General features: G+C 35.5%; 1 protein-coding gene across 1 annotated transcript; it reads left to right on the top strand.

Annotated features, from left to right (window-relative positions):
• Positions 1-6,664: 6,664 nt before the first annotated feature.
• On the top strand, positions 6,665-19,738 carry LOC133244202 (alpha-amylase 2B). Its single transcript, XM_061411021.1, has 10 exons — positions 6,665-6,861; positions 7,217-7,363; positions 11,982-12,179; positions 12,560-12,790; positions 13,573-13,706; positions 14,518-14,640; positions 14,735-14,834; positions 17,055-17,173; positions 17,616-17,741; positions 19,491-19,738. Exons 1-10 carry the CDS (start codon positions 6,694-6,696, stop codon positions 19,678-19,680), a joined length of 1,536 nt encoding a protein of 511 aa, XP_061267005.1. The 5' UTR covers positions 6,665-6,693; the 3' UTR covers positions 19,681-19,738.
• The last annotated feature ends 516 nt before the right edge of the window (positions 19,739-20,254 follow it).

The following is a 20,254-nucleotide window of genomic DNA, read 5'->3' as shown; positions in this document are numbered from 1 at the left end:
GAAGTATTTTTATTTTCTATGTAGCAGTAACACATATATTCCACAGATGGAGACTTATGAATGCAAATGATAGAATATCTCACTTCCTCTCTCAAGAGTACCCTTCACACGTAGCTAGAATCTTTTATATTAACAAGGTTTAACGTGGCACATATTCTAGTAAAAGCTTGGTTAAAGGGGTGATAGGGAAAATGCCTACTTTTTATAATGTGGTTATTTAGACTAATCAGGAAAGGAAAATTTCCTCTGTGATGAATCATTGGATCATGGAAAAAGCAAGAGAGTTCCAGAAAAACATCTATTTCTGCTTTATTGACTATGCCAAAGCCTTTGACTGTGTGGGTGACAATAAACTGTGGAAAACTCTGAAAGAGATGGGAATACCAGACTACCTGACCTGCCTCTTGAGAAACCTGTATGCAAGTCAGAAAGCAACAGTTAGAACTGGACGTGGAACAACAGACTGGTTCCAAATAGGAAAAGGAGTACGTCAAGGGTGTCTATTGTCACCCTGCTTATTTAACTTCTATGCAGAATACATCATGAGAAACGCTGGGCTGGATGAAGCACAAGCTGGAATCAAGATTGCCAGGAGAAATATCAATAACCTCAGATATGCAGATGACACCACCCTTATGGCAGAAAGTGAAGAGGAACTAAAAAGCCTCTTGATGAAAGTGAAAGAGGAGAGTGGAAAAGTTGGCTTAAAGCTCAACCTTCAAAAAATGAAGATCACGGCTTCTGGTCCCATCACTTCATGGGAAATAGATGGGGAAACATTGGAAACAGTGTCAGACTTTATTTCTGGGGGCTCCAAAATCACTGCAGATGGTGACTGCAGCCATGAAATTAAAAGACGCTTACTCCTTGGAAGGAAAGTTATGACCAACCTGGATAGCATATTCAAAAGCAGAGACATTGCTTTGCCAACAAAGGGTCCATCTAGTCAAGGCTATGGTTTTTCCTGTGGTCATGTATGGATGTGAGAGTTGGACTGTGAAGAAGGTTGAGTGCTGAAGAATTGATACTTTGAACTGTGGTGTTGGAGACTCTTAAGAGTCCCTTGGACTGCAAGGAGATCCAACCAGTTCACTCTAAAGGAGATCAGCCCTGGGTGTTCTTTGGAAGGAATAATGCTACAGCTGAAACTCTAATACTTTGGCCACCTCATGTGAAGAGTTGACTCATTGGAAAAGTCTCTCATGCTGGGAGGGATTGGGGGTAGGAGGAAAAGGGAATGACAGAAGATGAGATGGCTGGATGGCATCAATGACTCGATGGACGTGAGTTTGAGTGAACTCCAGTAGATGGTGATGGACAGGGAGGCCTGGCGTGCTGCGATTCATGGGGTTGCAAAGAGTCGGACACGACTAAGCAACTGAACTGAACTGAACTGATGAATCATTAGCATAGTTATTTTGTTATTTTTAGCTATTTACATGTGGATTTAATTAGTGTATATATAAACAAATTACCTTTAGGAGTAAGGGGAAAATTTGTTATTTTCTGTTTAAGATGATTTTGTAGTCAAGTAGGCTACAAATTTGTTTTTTAATTTATCAGGAGAATCTCCTCACTCTGCCCTTTTTAAAATTAAAACATTATGTGAAATACCAAAAGAAAAATATAGTAATGAGGCTACTCTGTATGGAGTTGCAAAGGGATGTTTAGGGGCTGGATTGCCTGTCCTCACATTCTCCCTCCTTGTCCTTGGCAGCTTGAAAACACCTATAGGAGCATGATATGTTGCTTTTAAACTTAAGCACAGGAAGAACCCTTTAAAATATTATATTTTGATGTTTAATTTCAATACTTTACATGGGAAATTTTTTTGGAGAGGGTGTGTGTTAGTCACTCAGTCATGTCCAACTCTCTGCAACCCCATGGACTGTAGCCTGCCAGGCTCCTCAGTCCATGAAATTCTCCAGGCAAGAATACTGGAGTGGATTGCCATTTCCCTCTACAGGGGATCTTCCCGGCACAGGGATAAACCTGGGTCTCCTGCATGCAAGCAGATGCTTTACCCTCTGAGCTACTGCTACTGCTAAGTCACTTCAGTCATGTCCGACTATGTGCGACCCCATAGACGGTAGCCCACCAGGCTCCCCCGTCCCTGGGATTCTCCAGGCAAGAACACTGGAGTGGGTTGCCATTTCCTTCTCCAATGCATGAAAGTGGAAAGTGAAAGTGAAGTTGCTCAGTCGTGTCCGACTCTTAGCGACCCCGTGGACTGCAGCCTACCAGGCTCCTCTGCCCATGGGATTTTCCAGGGCGGGAAATTCCAGGGATTTTCTGAGCTACTAGGGAAGCCCAAAGTGAAAGTGACTCAGTTGTGTCTGACTGTTTGGGACCCCATGGACTGCATAGTCCATGGAATTCTTCAGGCCAGAATACTGGAGTGGGTAGCTGTTCCCTTCTCCAGGGGATCTTCCCAATCCAGGGATTGAACCCAGGTCTCCCTCATTGCAGACAGATTCTTTATGAACTGAGCCACAAGGGAAGGCCATTTTTGAGAGGTTTAACAGTTAAATTTTTGTAAAGTCATTTATGAAATGTATGTGTGCTCAGTCATGTCTAGGTCTTTGCAGCTCCATGGAGTCTGCCAGGCTCATCTGTCCATGGGATTTCTCAAACAAGAATATTGGCACAGTTGCCATTTCCTACTCCAGGGGATCTTCCAGACCCAGGGATCTAACCCTTGTCTCTTGCATATCAGCATTTGCATGTGGATTCTTTACCACTAGCTCCACCTGGGAAGTCTGTATTATGAAATAATCTGTAATATGTCAAAATCTTCTTACTATTTTTTATAGCACTATTTTTATACAGCAATGTATAATGTTGAAAATAAGTAGAATGTAACTCACAAATAGTATAAAAAGTTGAATAGTTTTCAGTTTTAATAATGCTGCATAATCAATAAACTCAAAATCTCAGGCAGTTAAAACAACAAATGCTTATATTTCTTGCTCTGAGGTCTGCAGGTTGAGATATCTCTGCTTCATGCTGCAGTTTACCTGGACTTGACTTCAGGCTGTCAATTAAAGTCACATCTGATCCATTTTCTTCAATCAGTGGCTACACAAGGTATATTCTTTTTATGGTTCAAGGCAGAAATACAGGGACCAAGTCTAATCAGGAAAGGACACATAAAGCCTTTGCTTGCTTCAGTGTGAAAATATTCCATTGATTAAAGGAAGACATGTGGATCAGCCTAAGAGCTATATTTAGTGGCTTTGAGGATAATGTCATTTGCGTAAGAAAATATACTCTATATACTTTAATAGGAAGAATCTCAAAGTCATATGGAAAATACCTTCAGAATTTGTAATAATAATATAGGACAAAAATAACAAAGGAAAGTATATATATGAAATATCAAATAAAAACCAAACTCAGCTTTTATCATAGACACTTCATGACAAATATTGTATACTAAATCACCAATGTATTAGCATACTTACATGTGCATGATACTTTCCATTACCATAATTCTGATTATATAGCTTCCATAGTTAGCAATGACTTTTAGTGATAATATCTTCTAGGATATTATACACATGAACCAGAAGATTTCAACATGTGAAATGTGATGAATATTTATCCCTGTCAAGCATCTTCTCCTCCTTTATTGGTAACAGCACATAGCTTTCCTGTAATCACACAGAGACCATATTTCACCCATTCTGTTAAGGCATGAAAGTGAAAGTGTTAGTCACTCAGTCGTGTCTGACTCTTTGCGACCCCGTAGACTGTAGCCCACCAGACTCCTCTGTCCATGGAATTCTCCAGGCAAGAATCCTGGAGTGGGTTGCCATTCCCTTCTCCAGGGGATCTTCTCGACCCAGGAATCAAAGCCAGGTCTCCTGAATCACAGGCAGATTCTTTATTGTCTGAGCCACCAGGGAAGCCCTGTCTGTTAATGCATAGTTAGCCTTATTTCTCACCTGTAGTGGTGGGCATATGATCTAGGATAGGACAATCAAGACAATCCATTTCCTTGTCACAATATTCTGTTCAGGGATGGGTTTATAAACCAAGTCAGAAACCAATTAAGAATCAGTCTTGAGTCTTTGGCTTAAACTGTTGAGAAAGAGGTGCTTATTTTTTTCCCTGAGTTTGCCAGACTGGTGGGAAGTAAACTTTGCATTTGAACAGTTTTGCCACTGTGCGGCAAAAGCCTGCCTGAGAATTAAGCCAAGAAAGACATAGAAATGCAGAGCCAAGAGATAGAGACAAAAAATGTCTTGAGGTTTTTTGAGTTTTTAATTCTAGTCCAAAGCTATCTGTATCCCTTACTTCCTAGTCACAAAACTAACATATTTTACTTGATTTTTTAAATCACTTCAAATCCAAAGCATTCCTGTTATTTCTTATGCTTCTTTTTGCTCTACAGTATCTCTCCAAAATTCTCTTTTCTGGACTCACTTGTCATATCACTTTGCTGGCATACATATAACCCCTCATTTTAAGGGTGTTCTACTCCATGTGATCTTAATTTTTCACTATATCCTAGACTCAAAATTAATTCATTTGTTATTTTCCCTGACAGTGCAAATTTGCTGAATAAAAATGGATTCTTTAACCAATATCTTTGTTTGCTCAGTTAGGTATTCATATCAACACTCTGGTCTCAGTGAAGATGTGTCCAAAGATTCACATGTTTCATGCTATGTCTCAAGCTCTATCTATTTACTGTGGCACTGACAGCTTGCCCTCAAAGCCTCCCAGATTCTCTACCTGGAAGATGTGATACAATCTCAAGCATAATTGTTTTCTTCTGAACTATGTGGCAACCTGCCATTTTCCTTGTTTGCATTATGGCTTCCTTGATGCCTGTTAAGGTACCATGTGGAACTACCTCTTAACTAATATAGACCACCAGCCCCTTTCCTGCTGATGCTGTTTCCTTGTTAAAAGACTATGCTGTTGAAACCACGCTTCCACACCAAAGCCAAAATAGAGCTTTTTAGTGCCAGTCTTGTTTAGTCTACTAGGAATCTCTTTCCTGCAACACTTTATTGCCTAAGTATCCAATAATCATCACCTTTTAATTTATTTATATTAGAAAGAATTTCACTTTACATGCATAGTTTCTTTCTCTAGACTTTACCAGTCAATCTATGGGAACTTAACTACAATCCATCTTAGAGATAGAGGCATTTATATTATTCAGAATTACTCCTTACCCTTAATCATTTGATCAAGTTTTGCCTTTATTTTTTTCATGAGTCCTTTCTTCAGGATTTCCTAATTTCTTGGGAAAGAGAGAAGTGTTGGCTCTCAGTTCTTTTTTTTTTTTTAATTAGTAGAATGTTATTATTACAGTTTCTGATCATGTTAATCTGACCACAAAATATTTCTGACTGGAAATGTTGGGTATATGGATTTTATGGATGTTAAATTTTCCTGAATTCCGAAATAAAATTCCGCTGTCTCCTCTTATTCTCAGAACAACAAACAACTGTATTACTGCAGATTAAGATCATAGAATCTTAACATTAAAATAGAATGGAACATCCCCTGTAGCCAAGCAGAAACACTTTAGAATTCCCAATGATTTTTATCATTTCCTGTTAGAAATTAGAGAGCTATTAGAATTATTTCAATCATCAGATCTATTCTTTGTTTCTTTTTTTTGATTATCTAGAATCATCACTCCAGGCTCACTTTGACCCCTAATGCTGTTCAAAACCCCCTGCTCAATCGACATATAAATAAGTCTACTGAGAATTGACTTGTTGCCTCACTTGGTTACCCTAATGTATTTTTTCAGATTAGAAACAGAAGGTAAATGCATCAATGCTTATATTGTGAAATATGCTTTACCTCAGTACTGTGATCATTAGCATTTAATTACTTACCTTATCTGAATCCAAAGTTTTTGACAGTGACACTGCTTTTGATGGTGAAACCTATAGTTTTGAAAAAAATCCAGAACATCAGAATAGATGTTTTGATACAATACTTTCACTAAGGGGTTTGCTCAGATGCTCTGTGTGCACTCCTGGAGTGAATAAGCCTAAAGATCTTATACTTGGTCAAACTTGAGTCCTGTGATGATGTCCTAATGGAAAAGAAGCCATAGAATTAACTTCTCTTTATTTAATCTCTTGATATATCTGATATTCTATGACTGTATGTATAATTAATATCTATTATTAACCTCACAATAAAATGTCATATTGAAACTTAATTTCTTAATGCAGAAACTTCAATAATCAAAAATTTTGGTTGGGGGTAAAACCAAAACTGAACTGAATATTTTGTTCATTTTGAAATTGAAACCCTGCAAATGTTTGCAATAGATAGTTAGGGAAATATTTTGACTGTGAGTTCAGGTGACTCTAATTGTTATTTTCCTTCTGTTAGTGAAGGACTTTAGATATAAGATCTAATCCTACTTAAATAATACATGATTACACACTTTATAAATATTTAATACCAGATGTTTAAAAGGTTAATATTCCCACGATAAGGAAAGCATTGTTATTAAAGCTCATTTAGATGGTATTCTTGGGAGATTTTATGGATGTTCTTCATCTGTTTAAATTATTATCAATATTTCTTTTCAGATTATGAATAAACAGTTTGTGCTCAAGTGTTTGCTCATTTAACATTTATTTTGTAATATATACTTCTTATAGGAATATAAATAGTTGCTGGAAAGAACACTGACAACTTCAAAGCAAAATGAAGTTTTTTCTGTTGCTTTCAGCAATTGGGTTCTGCTGGGCTCAGTATGACCCACACGTCAAATCTGGACGGACCTCCATTGTTCATCTGTTTGAGTGGCGCTGGGTCGATATTGCTCTTGAATGTGAGCGATACTTAGCCCCTAAAGGATTTGGAGGGGTTCAGGTGAGTATTGTTCATTGTATAAGTTGCAGAAATTGCTGTGCTGAGAATAAGTGGTAGTATCCCCTGTGTCTGAAAGCTGGGACAACATTTTACTTCACAATTAAAGTACTCTAAGTAAAACAGTTTTCTGAGGAAGAAAAAAATTTGAAATTGTCGGTGACTTTACGTTTTATTTCCAAGATAATTTTTTTCAGCAGGATATTTCCAATGCAATGTTAATATTTTCAAACAATTGTAAAGAAATGCAGTTACCAAAGATTCAGAAATAATTTTAGACTATTGATTAGTTTATAGACTATTCAGTGGTATAAAGTGAGTCATAAATTGATACTTATTAACATTGTTTTATTTGTAGGTCTCCCCACCCAGTGAAAATGCTGTGATTACTGACCCTTCACGACCTTGGTGGGAAAGATACCAACCAGTTAGTTACAAGTTATGTACAAGATCAGGAAATGAAAATGAGTTCAAAGACATGGTGACTAGATGTAACAACGTTGGTGTAAGTGACTTAAAGTTTCCTTTAAACACATGATACAGAAAAATAATTTATCTCTCTTGTCTCTTGTTCCTTTTAAGAAGAACAATTTTCATGCATATAAAAGTTACCTCATGCTTTAGCTATAAATTAAAATGTAATTGTTACCTTATGTTTAATTATAACTATTTTTATATGTACCATTTATCCACTAAAGAAGATGTAATTAAAAGTTTAAGGCCACAGACTTCAACTAATGTAAGTTTAAGTTTTATTTTATAAAGCAGAACATCAACTTTCAACCTTTATGGTTGTACACATTTTGGGGGAACACTTTTCCAGTTAGCAATTAGAAGTTCCACTTACAACATTTGCTGTTTCTTCTATGTGAATTGTATGGCCACCCATAATTCTTGGATATTCCTTCCCGCAAGTACTATGATCGTCTGTAATTATTTTCTCTTTGATGAAGAGCATAATGAGAGGCAATTGTTGTTGTTCAGTCACTAAGTTTTGTCTGATTGTTTGTGACCCCAAGAACTGCAGCACACCATGCTTCTTTGTCCTTCACTATCTCCTGTAATTTGCTCAAGTTCATGTCCACTGAGTCAGTGGTGCTATCTCACCATCTCATCCTCTTCTGTCCTCTTCTTTTGCCTTCAATCTTCCCCACATCGCGGTCTTTTCCAGTGAGTCGGCTCTTCGTATCACATGACCAAAGTATTGGAGCTTCAGCTTCAGCATCAGTCCTTCCAGTGAATATTCAGGGTTGATTTCCTTTAGGATTGACTGCTTTGATCTCCGTGCAGTCCAAGGGACCGTCAAGAATCTTTTCCAGCACCACAGATTGAAAGCATCAGTGCTTTGGCACTCAGCCTTCTTTATGGTCCAACTCTCACATCCATACATGACTACTGAAAAAAAAACATAACTTTGACTATACTGACTTTTGTCAGCAAAGTGATGTCTTTGCTTTTTAATACACTGTCTAGATTTGTCACAGCTTTCCTTCCAAGCATTTTTTTTGGTCATTGATGCCTTACTGACAGGTGTCACCATCTCTTTTACAATGGAATGCACAAGGCAATATCTACAAACACCAAGGAAAGTTAAGTATTGCATCTCTATTTCATTTGGAAAAGAGAAGATTCCCAAATCAAGCTGGTTTTGATTCTTGAGAGGAAAGGTGGTAGAGATAATTCATGGCAACATATTGATGGACAAAATCCTCAGTAAGAATGCAGTATGGTTGTGTCTACTTTGAAAGAAAGGATTAGATGCTTCAAACTAAAGCGTCAGTTGCATGACTCTTAGGTGTTTGAATATGGCCATGTACCACACTGAGTTCTAATTTGCATGGGGTATGAGCAAGAAACTTAAATAGACAAGATAGTTTTACAGATCCTATATACAAAATTTATTTGTTTGTTTTATCCATTCATGAAACTTAAAAAAAGTTAAATGTGAAGCCAAAACATACATTTTTCTTTAATATTAACTGTCTTTCCTGGTCCTCCTTCAAATCTGTTTACATTTGCTGTGTATGTAATGTTCTAGAACAAGTATATTGAGGGAAGATTGAATCCCAGGCAATGAGATAATTTTAGAGGAATAAGTGACCAGATACACAGTTTCTTTCTTTCTTTTTTTTAAAGCAGCCACACTAATATTTCTGAAGTGTTGCAGGGACCTCAGAACCAATCATTCATCAAAGAAGCATCTTTTAATTTCATTGTTGTAGTCACCATCCACAGTGATTTTGGAGCCCAAGAAAATAAAATCTGTCACTGCTTCTACTTTTTCCCTACTATTTGAAATGAAGTGATGAGACCAGATACCATGATCTTAGTTTTTTGAATGTTGAGATTTAAGCCAGCTTTTTCACGCTCCTCTTTCACTTTCATCAACAGGTTCTTTAGTTCCTTTTCACTTTCTGCCATTAGAGTGGTATCATCTGCATATCTGAGGTTATTGATATTTCTCTAGGGATCCTTGAATACAGCTTTTGACTCATCCAGCCCAGTATTTCGCATGATATAATCTGCATAGACGTTGAATAAACAGAGTGACCATATACAGCCTTGTCTTACTCCTTTCCCCATTTTGAACCATTCATTGGTTCCATGTAAGATTCTAACTGTTGCTTCTTGACCCGCACTTAGTTTTCTCAGAAGACAGGTTAGGTGGTCTGTTAGTCCCATCTCTCTAAGCATTTTCCATAGTTTGTTATGATCCACACAGTCAAAGGCTTTGGCATAGTCGATGAAGCAGATGTTTTTCTGAAATTTCCTTGCTTTCTCTGTGATCTAATGAGAGTTGGCAATTTTATCTCTGGTTTCTCTGCCTTTTCTAAAATCCAGGTTTTACATCTGGAAGTTCTTGGTTCACATACTGCTGAAGCCTAGCTTGAAGGATTTGAACATAACCTTGTTAGCATGTAAAATGAGAGCAATTGTACTGTAGCTTTAACATTCTTTGGCACTGCTCTTCTTTAGGGTTGGGATGAAACTTGACCTTTTCCAGTCTTGTGTCCACTGCTGAGTTTTCAAAATTTGCTGACACATTGAGTGCAGCACTTTAATAGCATCATCTTTTAGGATTTTAAATAAATCAACTGCAATTCCAACACCTCCACTAGCTTTCTTTGTAGTAATACTTCTGAAAGCCCACTTGATTTCACACTCAGGGATGTCTGGCTCTAGGTGAGTGACCACACCATCCTGGTTATCTGGGTCATTAAGACCTTTTTATATATATATATATATATAGTTTTTCTGTGTATTCTTGCCTCCTCTTCTTAATCTCTTCTGCCTCTGTTAAATCCTTACCATTTCTGTCCTTTGTCAAGCCCATCTTTGCATGAACTGTTTGCTTGGTATCTCCAGTTTTCTTGAAGAGTACTGTTTTCCTCTCCTTTTTTGCATTGTTCATTTTAGAAGGCCTTCTAATCTCCTTGCTGTTCTCTGGAACTCAGCATTCAGTTGGATATATCTTTCCCTTTCTCCCTTGCTTTTTGCTTCTTTTCTTTCCTCAACTATTTCTAAAGTCTGCTCAGACAGCTACGCTGCCTTCTTGCATCTTTTTGGTTTTTTTTGTTTTTCCCCTTTGGGATGGTTTTGGTCACTGCCTCCTAAACAATGATACAAACCTCTGTCCATAGTTCTTCAGGCATTCTGTCTATCAGATCTAATTCCTTGAATCTATTCATTACCTCTACTGTATAATCATAAGGAATTTGATTTAGGTCATACCTGAATGGCCAAGTAGTTTTTCCTACTTTTGTTAATTTAAGCATGAATTTTGCAATAAGGACCTCATGTCAGCCACAGTCAGCTCCAGGTCTTGTTTTTGCTGGCTATATGGAGCTTTTCCATCTTCAGCTACAAAGAATCTATAGCCATCTTGCCTGGTACTCAGGATATCTCTTGACTTCCTACCTTTGCATTTTAATCCCATATGAAAATGATATCATTTTTTGGTGTTAGTTCTAGAAGGTCTTGTAGGTCTTTGTAGAACCTGTCAAGTTTAGGTCCTTCGGCTTCAGTGGCTGAGCCATAGACTAGATTACTGTGATGTTGAATTTTTTGCCTTGGAAACAAACTGAGATTATTCTGTTGTTTTTCAGATTGCATCCAAGTCATGCATTTCAGACTCTTTTCTTGACTATGAGCGCTAGGGATTCCTGCCCACAGTAGTAGATGTAATGGTCATCTGAATTAAATTTGCACATTCCCATCCATTTTAATTCACTGATGCCTTAGATGTTGATGTTTACTCTTGCTATCTCCTGCTTGACCACGTCCAGTTTACCTTGATTCATTGATCTAACTTTCCAGGTTCCTATGCAATATTGTGCTTTACAGCATCAGACCTTACTTTCACCACCAGACACATCCACAACTGAGCATCATTCCACTTTGGCACAGCTGCTGCATTCTTTTGGAGCAATTAGTAATTGCCCTCCACTCTTCCCAGTGGCATATTGGACACTTCTGACCTGGGGTCCTCATATTCCGGTGCTACATCTTTTTGCCTCTTTGTGTTGTTCATGGAGTTCTTGCAGCAAGAACACTGGAGTGGTTTTCCGTTCCCTCCTCCAGTGGGCCACATTTTGTTGGAACTTCTCACTATGACCCATCCATCTTGGGTGGCCCTTCATGACATCACTCATAGCTTCACTGAGTTACACAAGACCCTTTTTGCCACAACATGGCTGTGATCCATGAAGGAGATGAGAGACAATACCTACCTTTATTCTTCTGATCCTAAATAGATAGTAGAGTCTGGCTTCTTGTTTCTTAGGATGACCTATGGAAACTTCAAAAACTAATAATCTCTCTTGCCTCAACTGATTCCAGATACTCCAAAAAAAAAAGTCTCTTTGTATTTTTTCACAGTTCTATTAGTTTGGGGTTCTCTTAATTTATTATATGTATAAGCATCTTCCAAGTGCCTAGAATGCTTATAGGGCTTCAATTCACAATGATTTCTTTTCACACTTGACTGTTTTCTTGTAAGATAAGTTATAAAATAACAAAGAAGTATTTTGGAATGTTATCAATGTGCTGTACAATCTAATTAATAATACTATAAATTTCTATCTCTCTGTAAGTCAAACTGAAATGGAAATTTTGCCTTTCAGGTCCGTATTTATGTGGATGCTGTAATTAATCATATGACTGGAAGTGGTGTGAGTGCGGGAACAGGCAGTACTTGTGGAAGTTATTTCAACCCTGGAAGTGAGGATTTTCCAGCAGTCCCATACTCTGGCTGGGATTTTAATGATGGAAAATGTAAAACTGGAAGTGGAGATATTGAGAGCTATAATGATGCTTATCAGGTAATTAGCAAAATATCTATCTACACCTTTTATTATCCATATGTAGCTCACTGATCTCCATTTTAAATGTTAGTTTAGAGTGTTTAGGAAAACAGCATTCCAAGTCTGACTTCAGAATCTCATATCAACATTCAAATAATTTTCCCCAATTTAATTTTTCAAAATGAAAAAACTCATCTACTTTTTCTCCATTTTTTTCATTTTTACAATGAAAAATATTTCAAAGGTATGTCAGTACTAGAATGTCAATATCTCCAGAGACTGGTGCAAAGAAATCACTATTGAAATATCTGTTAGTGAATAAATGAATGAATAATTGAATGGATTCTCAAGTGAAGGTGATGTTTTATGTGTCAATCACAAAATTTTTTTCTCCATAGGTCCGGGATTGTCGTCTCGTTAGTCTTCTTGATCTTGCACTGGAGAAAGATTACGTGCGCTCCACGATTGCTAACTATCTAAACCATCTCATTGACATTGGTGTAGCAGGGTTCCGAATTGATGCTTCTAAGCACATGTGGCCTGGAGACATAAAGGCAGTTTTGGATAAACTGCATAATCTAAACACAAAGTGGTTTCCTTCAGGAAGTAAACCTTTCATTTACCAGGAGGTATGTCAATATACACGTGTATCCATATAAAATATGACCATTTATTATTCTTAGAAAATAATTCCTCATCAATAATTCATCAGAAAATAAGTGACAGATTTTATTTAAAATGCAGTTTCTTTAGCTTAATGGCTGAATCATTTACATAGAAGAATGTTCCTTAACCTCCTTTTATTCAGAAGACAGTACATCTAACTCTATATCAAGAGGTTTGTTATCCAAATGACAAAAATTTATTTAGGCTGCAAAAATCTCCATGTCATGTATAATTTCCCCAGAGGCTGTGATAGAAGACAGATAATAATATAGTTGTCTTAAGACAGGATATCTGACTCTAAATTTTGGCTAGATCACCATTAGGTGTGTTTGGTTAGGCTGATTCATTAACCTCTCTGTGCAACAATTTTTTCAGAAGTTATCGAAAGGAATAATGATAATGGTTATATCTTTGTTTTCTTTGGAGATTTGAAGAGGTAATATTTATCAAGTAGCAAGAAATATTACCAGCTGGATATTAAGTGCTATACAAGTATGAACTAGTCTTATCATTTATGTGCAAGTCTAAATTAGGTCAGCATTCTCACAGGACAAGTTACTTTGTCATGTTACTTTTACTATTGTTGGATAGATGTAGTCTAGCAAAGAAAAATGAGAATCTTGATATAAGGAAAACCATTTGGGGTATTTCATATAATATAAAATAGTATAAAGCTATTTTTTATATAAGTTTAACTTAGTTAAATTCTTATTTAAATTGTTGTTTTCTTCTTCATTTCTACAAGGTAATTGATCTGGGTGGTGAGGCAATTACAAGCAGTGAGTACTTTGGAAATGGCCGTGTGACAGAATTTAAATATGGTGCAAAACTAGGAACAGTTATTCGCAAGTGGAGTGGAGAGAAGATGGCTTACTTAAAGTAAATAAAATATGCTTTATCCTTTGAATTATTTCACAGATTTTTTTGTGATGATACCTCAACATGAGTTTTCTTCATAATGCCTTCTTATTTAGACAAATTTCAAGGATTCATTTACTAATAACAAGTGCTGTATATCCCCACATTCCAAGTGATCATCTTTATTATTTAGAATATCAATCACAAGGAAGCTTTTTAGGGACTCAACACCAATCTAGAGATTGTAATTTATACATTATATGACTGTACTAGATTTAATTAATGTTTGCACATAATTTGTGAAAGCCAGGTTCTTACTAAAGTGATTCTATAATTTATGAAGTTCCTACAATGTGGCCATTCTATAGACTTTACATATATTAGTTAATTTCAAATATTAAAATGTTTATAACAATATACTGTTGAAACTTAATCTAATTTGCAATTCTGTATAAAATGGTATGTATGTTGGCCCTTCTGAAGTCTATCTAAATTATAATACACTAAAACTTCTAATATAAATTTTATAGCAAAATTCTTATAACATGAATGTAATTGAAGTAATTTCTACATATATACATGCATGGAATGTATTTGTAGATAATATATATATATATATAGTTTGTAATTTTCAAAAGCTCAGTTTATTCTACAATTAAAATAAATTAATTTTAAAAATTAAAAAATTTTAAAACCCTACAGAATAATCATTTAACTAGAGAGAGAATTTCATTGAAGAGTGCAATACTGAAAGAAATGCACATTTTGATTATTCTAAAGTTATTGTAAAAGAATACATATATATATTCTTAAGATTTTCTTTTTTTAATAGGAACTGGGGAGAAGGCTGGGGTTTCATGCCTTCTAACAGGGCACTTGTCTTTGTTGATAACCATGACAATCAGCGAGGGCATGGAGCTGGGGGAGCATCTATTCTTACATTCTGGGATGCTAGGTAAGAAACAAAGTTCCCCATTTTTAAACCTACCATTTTAATGATGTTAAAAATATTATTTTCTTTAATAATAAGATAATTTTGTGCCTTTTAGACTGTACAAAATGGGAGTCGGATTTATGCTCGCTCATCCCTATGGATTTACACGAGTAATGTCAAGCTACCGTTGGACAAGACATTTTGTGAATGGAAAAGTAAGTTTTGGTGTTGTACAAAATATCTTCTTCTCAAGAAAAAGAAGTTAATTTTGTTATAATTTCACATATTGCTATAACATTCACTATTTATTTTATCAAATATTTATTAAGTGAAAACCTGACACAGGGTTCTTGTAACAATGCAGTGGATATTTAAAAAAATTAAAATGGAATTTAGAAAGATGGTAATGATAACCCTGTAAGCAAGACAGCAAAAGAGACAGAGATGTATAGAACAGTCTTTTGGACTCTGTGGGAGAGGGAGAGGGTGGGATGATTTGGGAGAATGGCATTGAATCATGTATAGTATCATATATGAAATGAATCGCCAGTCCAGGTTTGATGCATGATACAGGATACTTGGGGCTGGTGCACTGGGATGACCCAGAGGGATGGTACAGGGAGGGAGGAGGATGGGAGGTTCAGGATGGGGAACACGTGTATACCTGTGGTGGATTCAGGTTGATGTATGGCAAAACCAGTACAATATTGTAAAGTAATTAACCTCCAATTAAAATAAATAAATTTATATTAAAAAAATAAAACAAAGACCACAAAAAAATATATAAATAAAGCCAACCAGAAGAAAGAAGAGATGATGAATGGGAAGAAAATAAGTAACCTAATGGCATCCATTTATCCAAAATGTAACTCTATTCCCTATACTTTTCAGTTATGTGGACCAATAAGTCCATTTTAATGTAATAAATAAATAAAAGCAGACTTTAGATATAAAAAAATAAAAAATTAAAATGAATGATCTCTGTTGATAAAGAGTATGTAAGCTATTTCAAAGTATGAGAAGTATACCCTCTTGCCCACCCACTTTAAAAAATACCACTTAAAAATAAGGATACAATGAATAAAATGTGTACTTGTAAGTACCTGCTTCATACAGTTGATATGAGGATTACAAATTAACACTTCAAGGAAATTTAAAACAGTACCTGCTCATGGTATAAGCAATATAAGTATTTGTTAAATACTTTTTTAAAGAAAGTTTTGTGGAATGCAAAGGCATTATCTAGTTGAGCCGAAGTTCAGTAGGGAAAGTATAGCAGGAAGGAAAATACATTAAAGAGAAATTTGCTAACTATTCTGAAAATGTTAAAAATCAGAAAAATTTGAGCAGTATGGTAAAGACATTAATCTGAGTAAATATTTTTAAAAGAAACTGAGAAATAAGAACTTAAGTTATTTGGAAAGTTAGTGGGAAGTTTCAAATGCAGCATCATACAGCAACTTCATACCTGACGTAGAAAATTCTCTTCACTCTGAACCAGATAGATATTCCTCTAGTTTCTAGTAGGTTCTTTACAAATTGAGAAGTCCACTACTACTTTGTACAACAACTCATTCTGTTCTTAGATAGCCTTAGATATCCTAAATATTTAGGATATTTCCCTTTATATTGAATCAATTTCTTATAATTTCCACTAATTAGTCTTATTTCTGATGGCAGGAGTTATGGCATATGTTCATTTCCCCCTTTCCCATAAAGTCTTCTCCATGACTTCTGCATGCTAACAACTCTTAGCTTGTCCATCATTTATCATACCATATGATTTAAGACAGATATTGATAACCTTCCTAGACATAATCTATTTTTTCCTATGATTACCTTGAAAGTACCAATTAGAAAAGCACAGTAATAAAATTTGGTCAATTTAGTGAAGAGTATTTTGATATTTTGATTAGAACTTTTATTGAAAAAAGATGAACGAAACAGTCATTTATTAGCAATTATCATGTATAAAGATTTTTACATACCTTATTTAATTTTTATAGTAACTTATAATATCATCATTTTACAGAAGAGGAAAATGAGGCATAGAAGTTATGTATATTAACTAAGTCTTTGAGCTAGTAGTAATGGAACCTATCTTTTAGTCCTGCATTTTATAACACTAAAGTCCTTGCCATTTCAATAACATCACACTGCCTATAGTGATATTAAGAAGTGATTACAATTCCTTGGAAAACAATGAGAGACTAAAAAAATCATACTCTTGTTTGAAATATGGCACTAGGGAATGAGAAGTTAGGGAGAAGATATACTTAGTAAAAATCCTGAACAAGTTGAATTCTAAGTGAAGCCACTACAAAAACACAAATAGGACAGATTGGGTTTGATGTCCTAAATAAGGACACATGTAATGTTAAAAATGTGAGCTTTTAAAATTGATTATTATTATTATTTTTTTTTTACTAATTGAGGATGTTAATGATTGGATGGGGCCACCAAATAAAAATGGAGTAATTAAAGAAGTTACTATTAATCCAGATACTACTTGTGGCAATGACTGGGTCTGTGAACATCGATGGCGTCAAATAAGGTAGGAAACCTTATTTGGACACATTCTCTGATAATAAACTTTCTTAGCATTTTTAAAATGCCTTTATTTATTTACTGGTTTTTGACTGAGCTGGGTCTTTGTTGCTGTGCAGGCTTTTCTCTCCTTGTAGTGGGCCGGGCTCCTCTTTGTGGTGGTGTGGGAGTTTCTCGCTGAGGTGGCTTTTCTTGTTGTGGAGCATGGGCTTTAGGGGATTTGCAGGCTCAGTGGTTGCAGTTCCCAAGGTCTAGAACACAGGTCCAACATTTGTGGCACATGGGCTTAGTTGCTCCGTGGCATGTGGGATCTTCCTGGATCAGGGATCAGACCCATTTCTCCTGCTTTGGTAGGCAGATACTCCACTACTGAGCCACCAGGGAAGTCCATTGTTTTGTTTTAAATTGTTGAAGTATCAACAGCATTTCACATGCTCTTTTGTTTTTAGGAACATGGTTATGTTCCGTAATGTAGTTGATGGTCAACCTTTTACAAACTGGTGGGACAATGGCAGCAACCAAGTAGCTTTTGGAAGAGGAAAAAAAGGATTCATTGTCTTTAACAATGATGACAGGTAAGTAGATCAATTAGAAATAATATTTTATGCTAATATGTTCTTGGTTTATTCTTTTCCTGCTCATTTACTTTTTTCACATCTGAAAAATTCTTTAGATGGCAGATTAAGAAAACATAACGATTAGAAAAGGGTCAGAATAAAAATGATGATGACTGATTTTCTTTTATCTCCTCTGTTTATAATGGTTTTCTTTTCTAAGTGGAGTCATTTTTTGTGCACTCTTCACATCATGGACAGATGTGATGCATGTGTACTGCTTACATATACACCTCACATAAAATATACACATGTTAGTCACTCAGTCATGTCTAACTCTTTGTGACCCCATGGACTGTAGCCCACCAGGCTCCTCTGTCCATTTAATTCTCCAGGCAAGAATACTGGAGTGGGTAGCCATTTCCTCCTCTAGGAGATCTTCCTGACCCAGGGGTTGGACCCAGGTTTCCTGCACTGCAGGCAGATTCTTTACTTTCTGAGCCACCAGAGAAGCCCCCAAAATATACAAAGTCGTTAATATAAAAGGTCACGAAATCCATAGAAAAATGTCTTATAAAACTTTTTAAATCAATAATGGAAAAATACTGCCTCAGATCTGAAATGTCTTTTTTCCTCTCTTTTTTTCACCTACTTTAGTACGTAGTTCTTTAGTCTTGTTTTGCACATTCCCATCTCTCTGTGACAAATAATACTTTTTAAAGCATATATATATTTATAATGAATATGTATATTATGGTCATTGATTCACCTCAGGGGACTTATTACTTTTAGTTCTGAGACATCTCGTTACTGGCTTTTCATTTGTGAAACTTATATTCTTTGCCTCCATTATACTGTTTCCCTCACATACGGAATTATAGCTCAGAAGGCATCTTTGCAAGCACTTGTAATGTTAGTCCAAACTAGATTCCACCCATGTTTAGCTCACTCTTTGCCCAAATGATATTTTACTGGCAAAAAATAATAATAACAAATAAAAAAGTATATACTTGTCTTCCCCAAGAATCCATTACTAGTCCTTTTTTTCCCTGTCTTTTGTCATATGTGTATGCGTGCTAGGTCCTGTCTGACTCTGCAACCCTATGGATGGTAGCATGCCAACCTTCTCTGTCCATGAGATTTTACAGGCAAGAATACCAGAGTGGATTGCCATTTTCTTGTCCAGGCGACCTTCCTGACCCAGGCCTCAAACCTGTGTCTCCCACATCTTCTGCACTGTGGGCAGATTCTTTATCAATTGAGCTATCAGGGAGAGGGAAGAAACATATTTATGAGACAGCATTATATTTTAAAATTATATACTTCTTTATAGAAATGCAAGATTATTTTTATCTCCAGCCCAAATTTATTTTAACCTCTTGAAAAAAGGAGATTTTTGAGGAAATAACCAAATTTAAGTTTTTGAAAATAATCAGTATTTTCTTAAGTTCAGATGAGGATACATTTAAAGTAATTTAAAATTATTTTCTCTAAGTGAAGCAGGTCATTCAAATCTTCACTGATACTCTTCAACTTTATTTTTTTGTATAATATTTACTATTGACTAGGAAATTTCTATATCTTCTATAAGAATTTTGTTGACCCTGAGAAAACCAACCACTGCAGAAATCTTTATGTTTGAATTTTATTTTCATTGAGACCTTGACTGCTTAAAGTTCTATAGCACACAGTTACACTATTTTAGAGAGTCTGTATTCTTGCTTTTAATTGTGTTAAATTCATATTAAATCTTAACTTTTATTTTTACAGTACACTATCTGCAACTTTGCAGACTGGTCTTCCTGCTGGTACATATTGTGATGTTATTTCTGGAGATAAAAGTGGTAACAGTTGTACAGGGATTCAAATCAGTGTTTCCAGTGATGGCAAAGCTCATTTTTCTATTAGTAACTCTGCTGAAGATCCATTTATTGCAATTCATGCTGATTCTAAATTATAAAATTTGAACTGAATTAAATACATACACCCAGAGAAATAAAATGTGTTTTGTTTCTTCTTTGTATGTAATATATAACTTCTCATAATTCATTAATTTTTGGTAAAAGCTATAAAAAGTATTCAAACTGTAAAACTCAAAAAAGCATAAAAACACATATACTTAATAATTGTAATTACAATCAACATTTTGTTACATTTTAGAAGATTCTCTTTAAGCTATTTGTCAAAGGAATTTTTAAGAACTCAGAAAAGCATGATGAAAAATTTGTTTGTTACAGTTAATACCACTTGCCCAGCTACATATCTTTAATCCAGGTTTATATTTCTTACATAGGGTATTTCTAACAATTAGTTAAGGGTAGCTAATTTAATGATAGTTTGCATACAAAGTCATAATATTTGCATATTTTTTACAATATAAAAGGCCCTTTCATAGTTAATAAATTCAAAAATAAAAGAAAATTAAATTATGTAGTATATAATTCTTAATTATCTTGAGCTCACAGGAATCTTCTACTTTCTCTGTATTCATTTCTTTCTTTCTCTTTCCAATAGCTTTAGCATGATGATGTTGT

The sequence above is a fragment of the Bos javanicus genome, chromosome 3 (genome assembly GCF_032452875.1).
Source record: "Bos javanicus breed banteng chromosome 3, ARS-OSU_banteng_1.0, whole genome shotgun sequence".
Lineage (NCBI taxonomy): Eukaryota > Metazoa > Chordata > Mammalia > Artiodactyla > Bovidae > Bos > Bos javanicus.
The sequence above is the reverse complement of the archived record's forward strand: the minus strand, read 5'-3'. Positions and strand labels throughout refer to the sequence as shown.

Bases quoted from the DNA above. Each gene is read 5' to 3' on its own strand.
- LOC133244202 (XM_061411021.1), top strand. From the start codon at position 6,694: ATGAAGTTTTTTCTGTTGCTTTCAGCAATTGGGTTCTGCTGGGCTCAG. The intron at 14,641-14,734 runs GTAAGAAACAAA...TGTGCCTTTTAG, and splicing joins CTTACATTCTGGGATGCTAG to ACTGTACAAAATGGGAGTCG. The intron at 17,174-17,615 runs GTAGGAAACCTT...TTTTGTTTTTAG, and splicing joins CATCGATGGCGTCAAATAAG to GAACATGGTTATGTTCCGTA.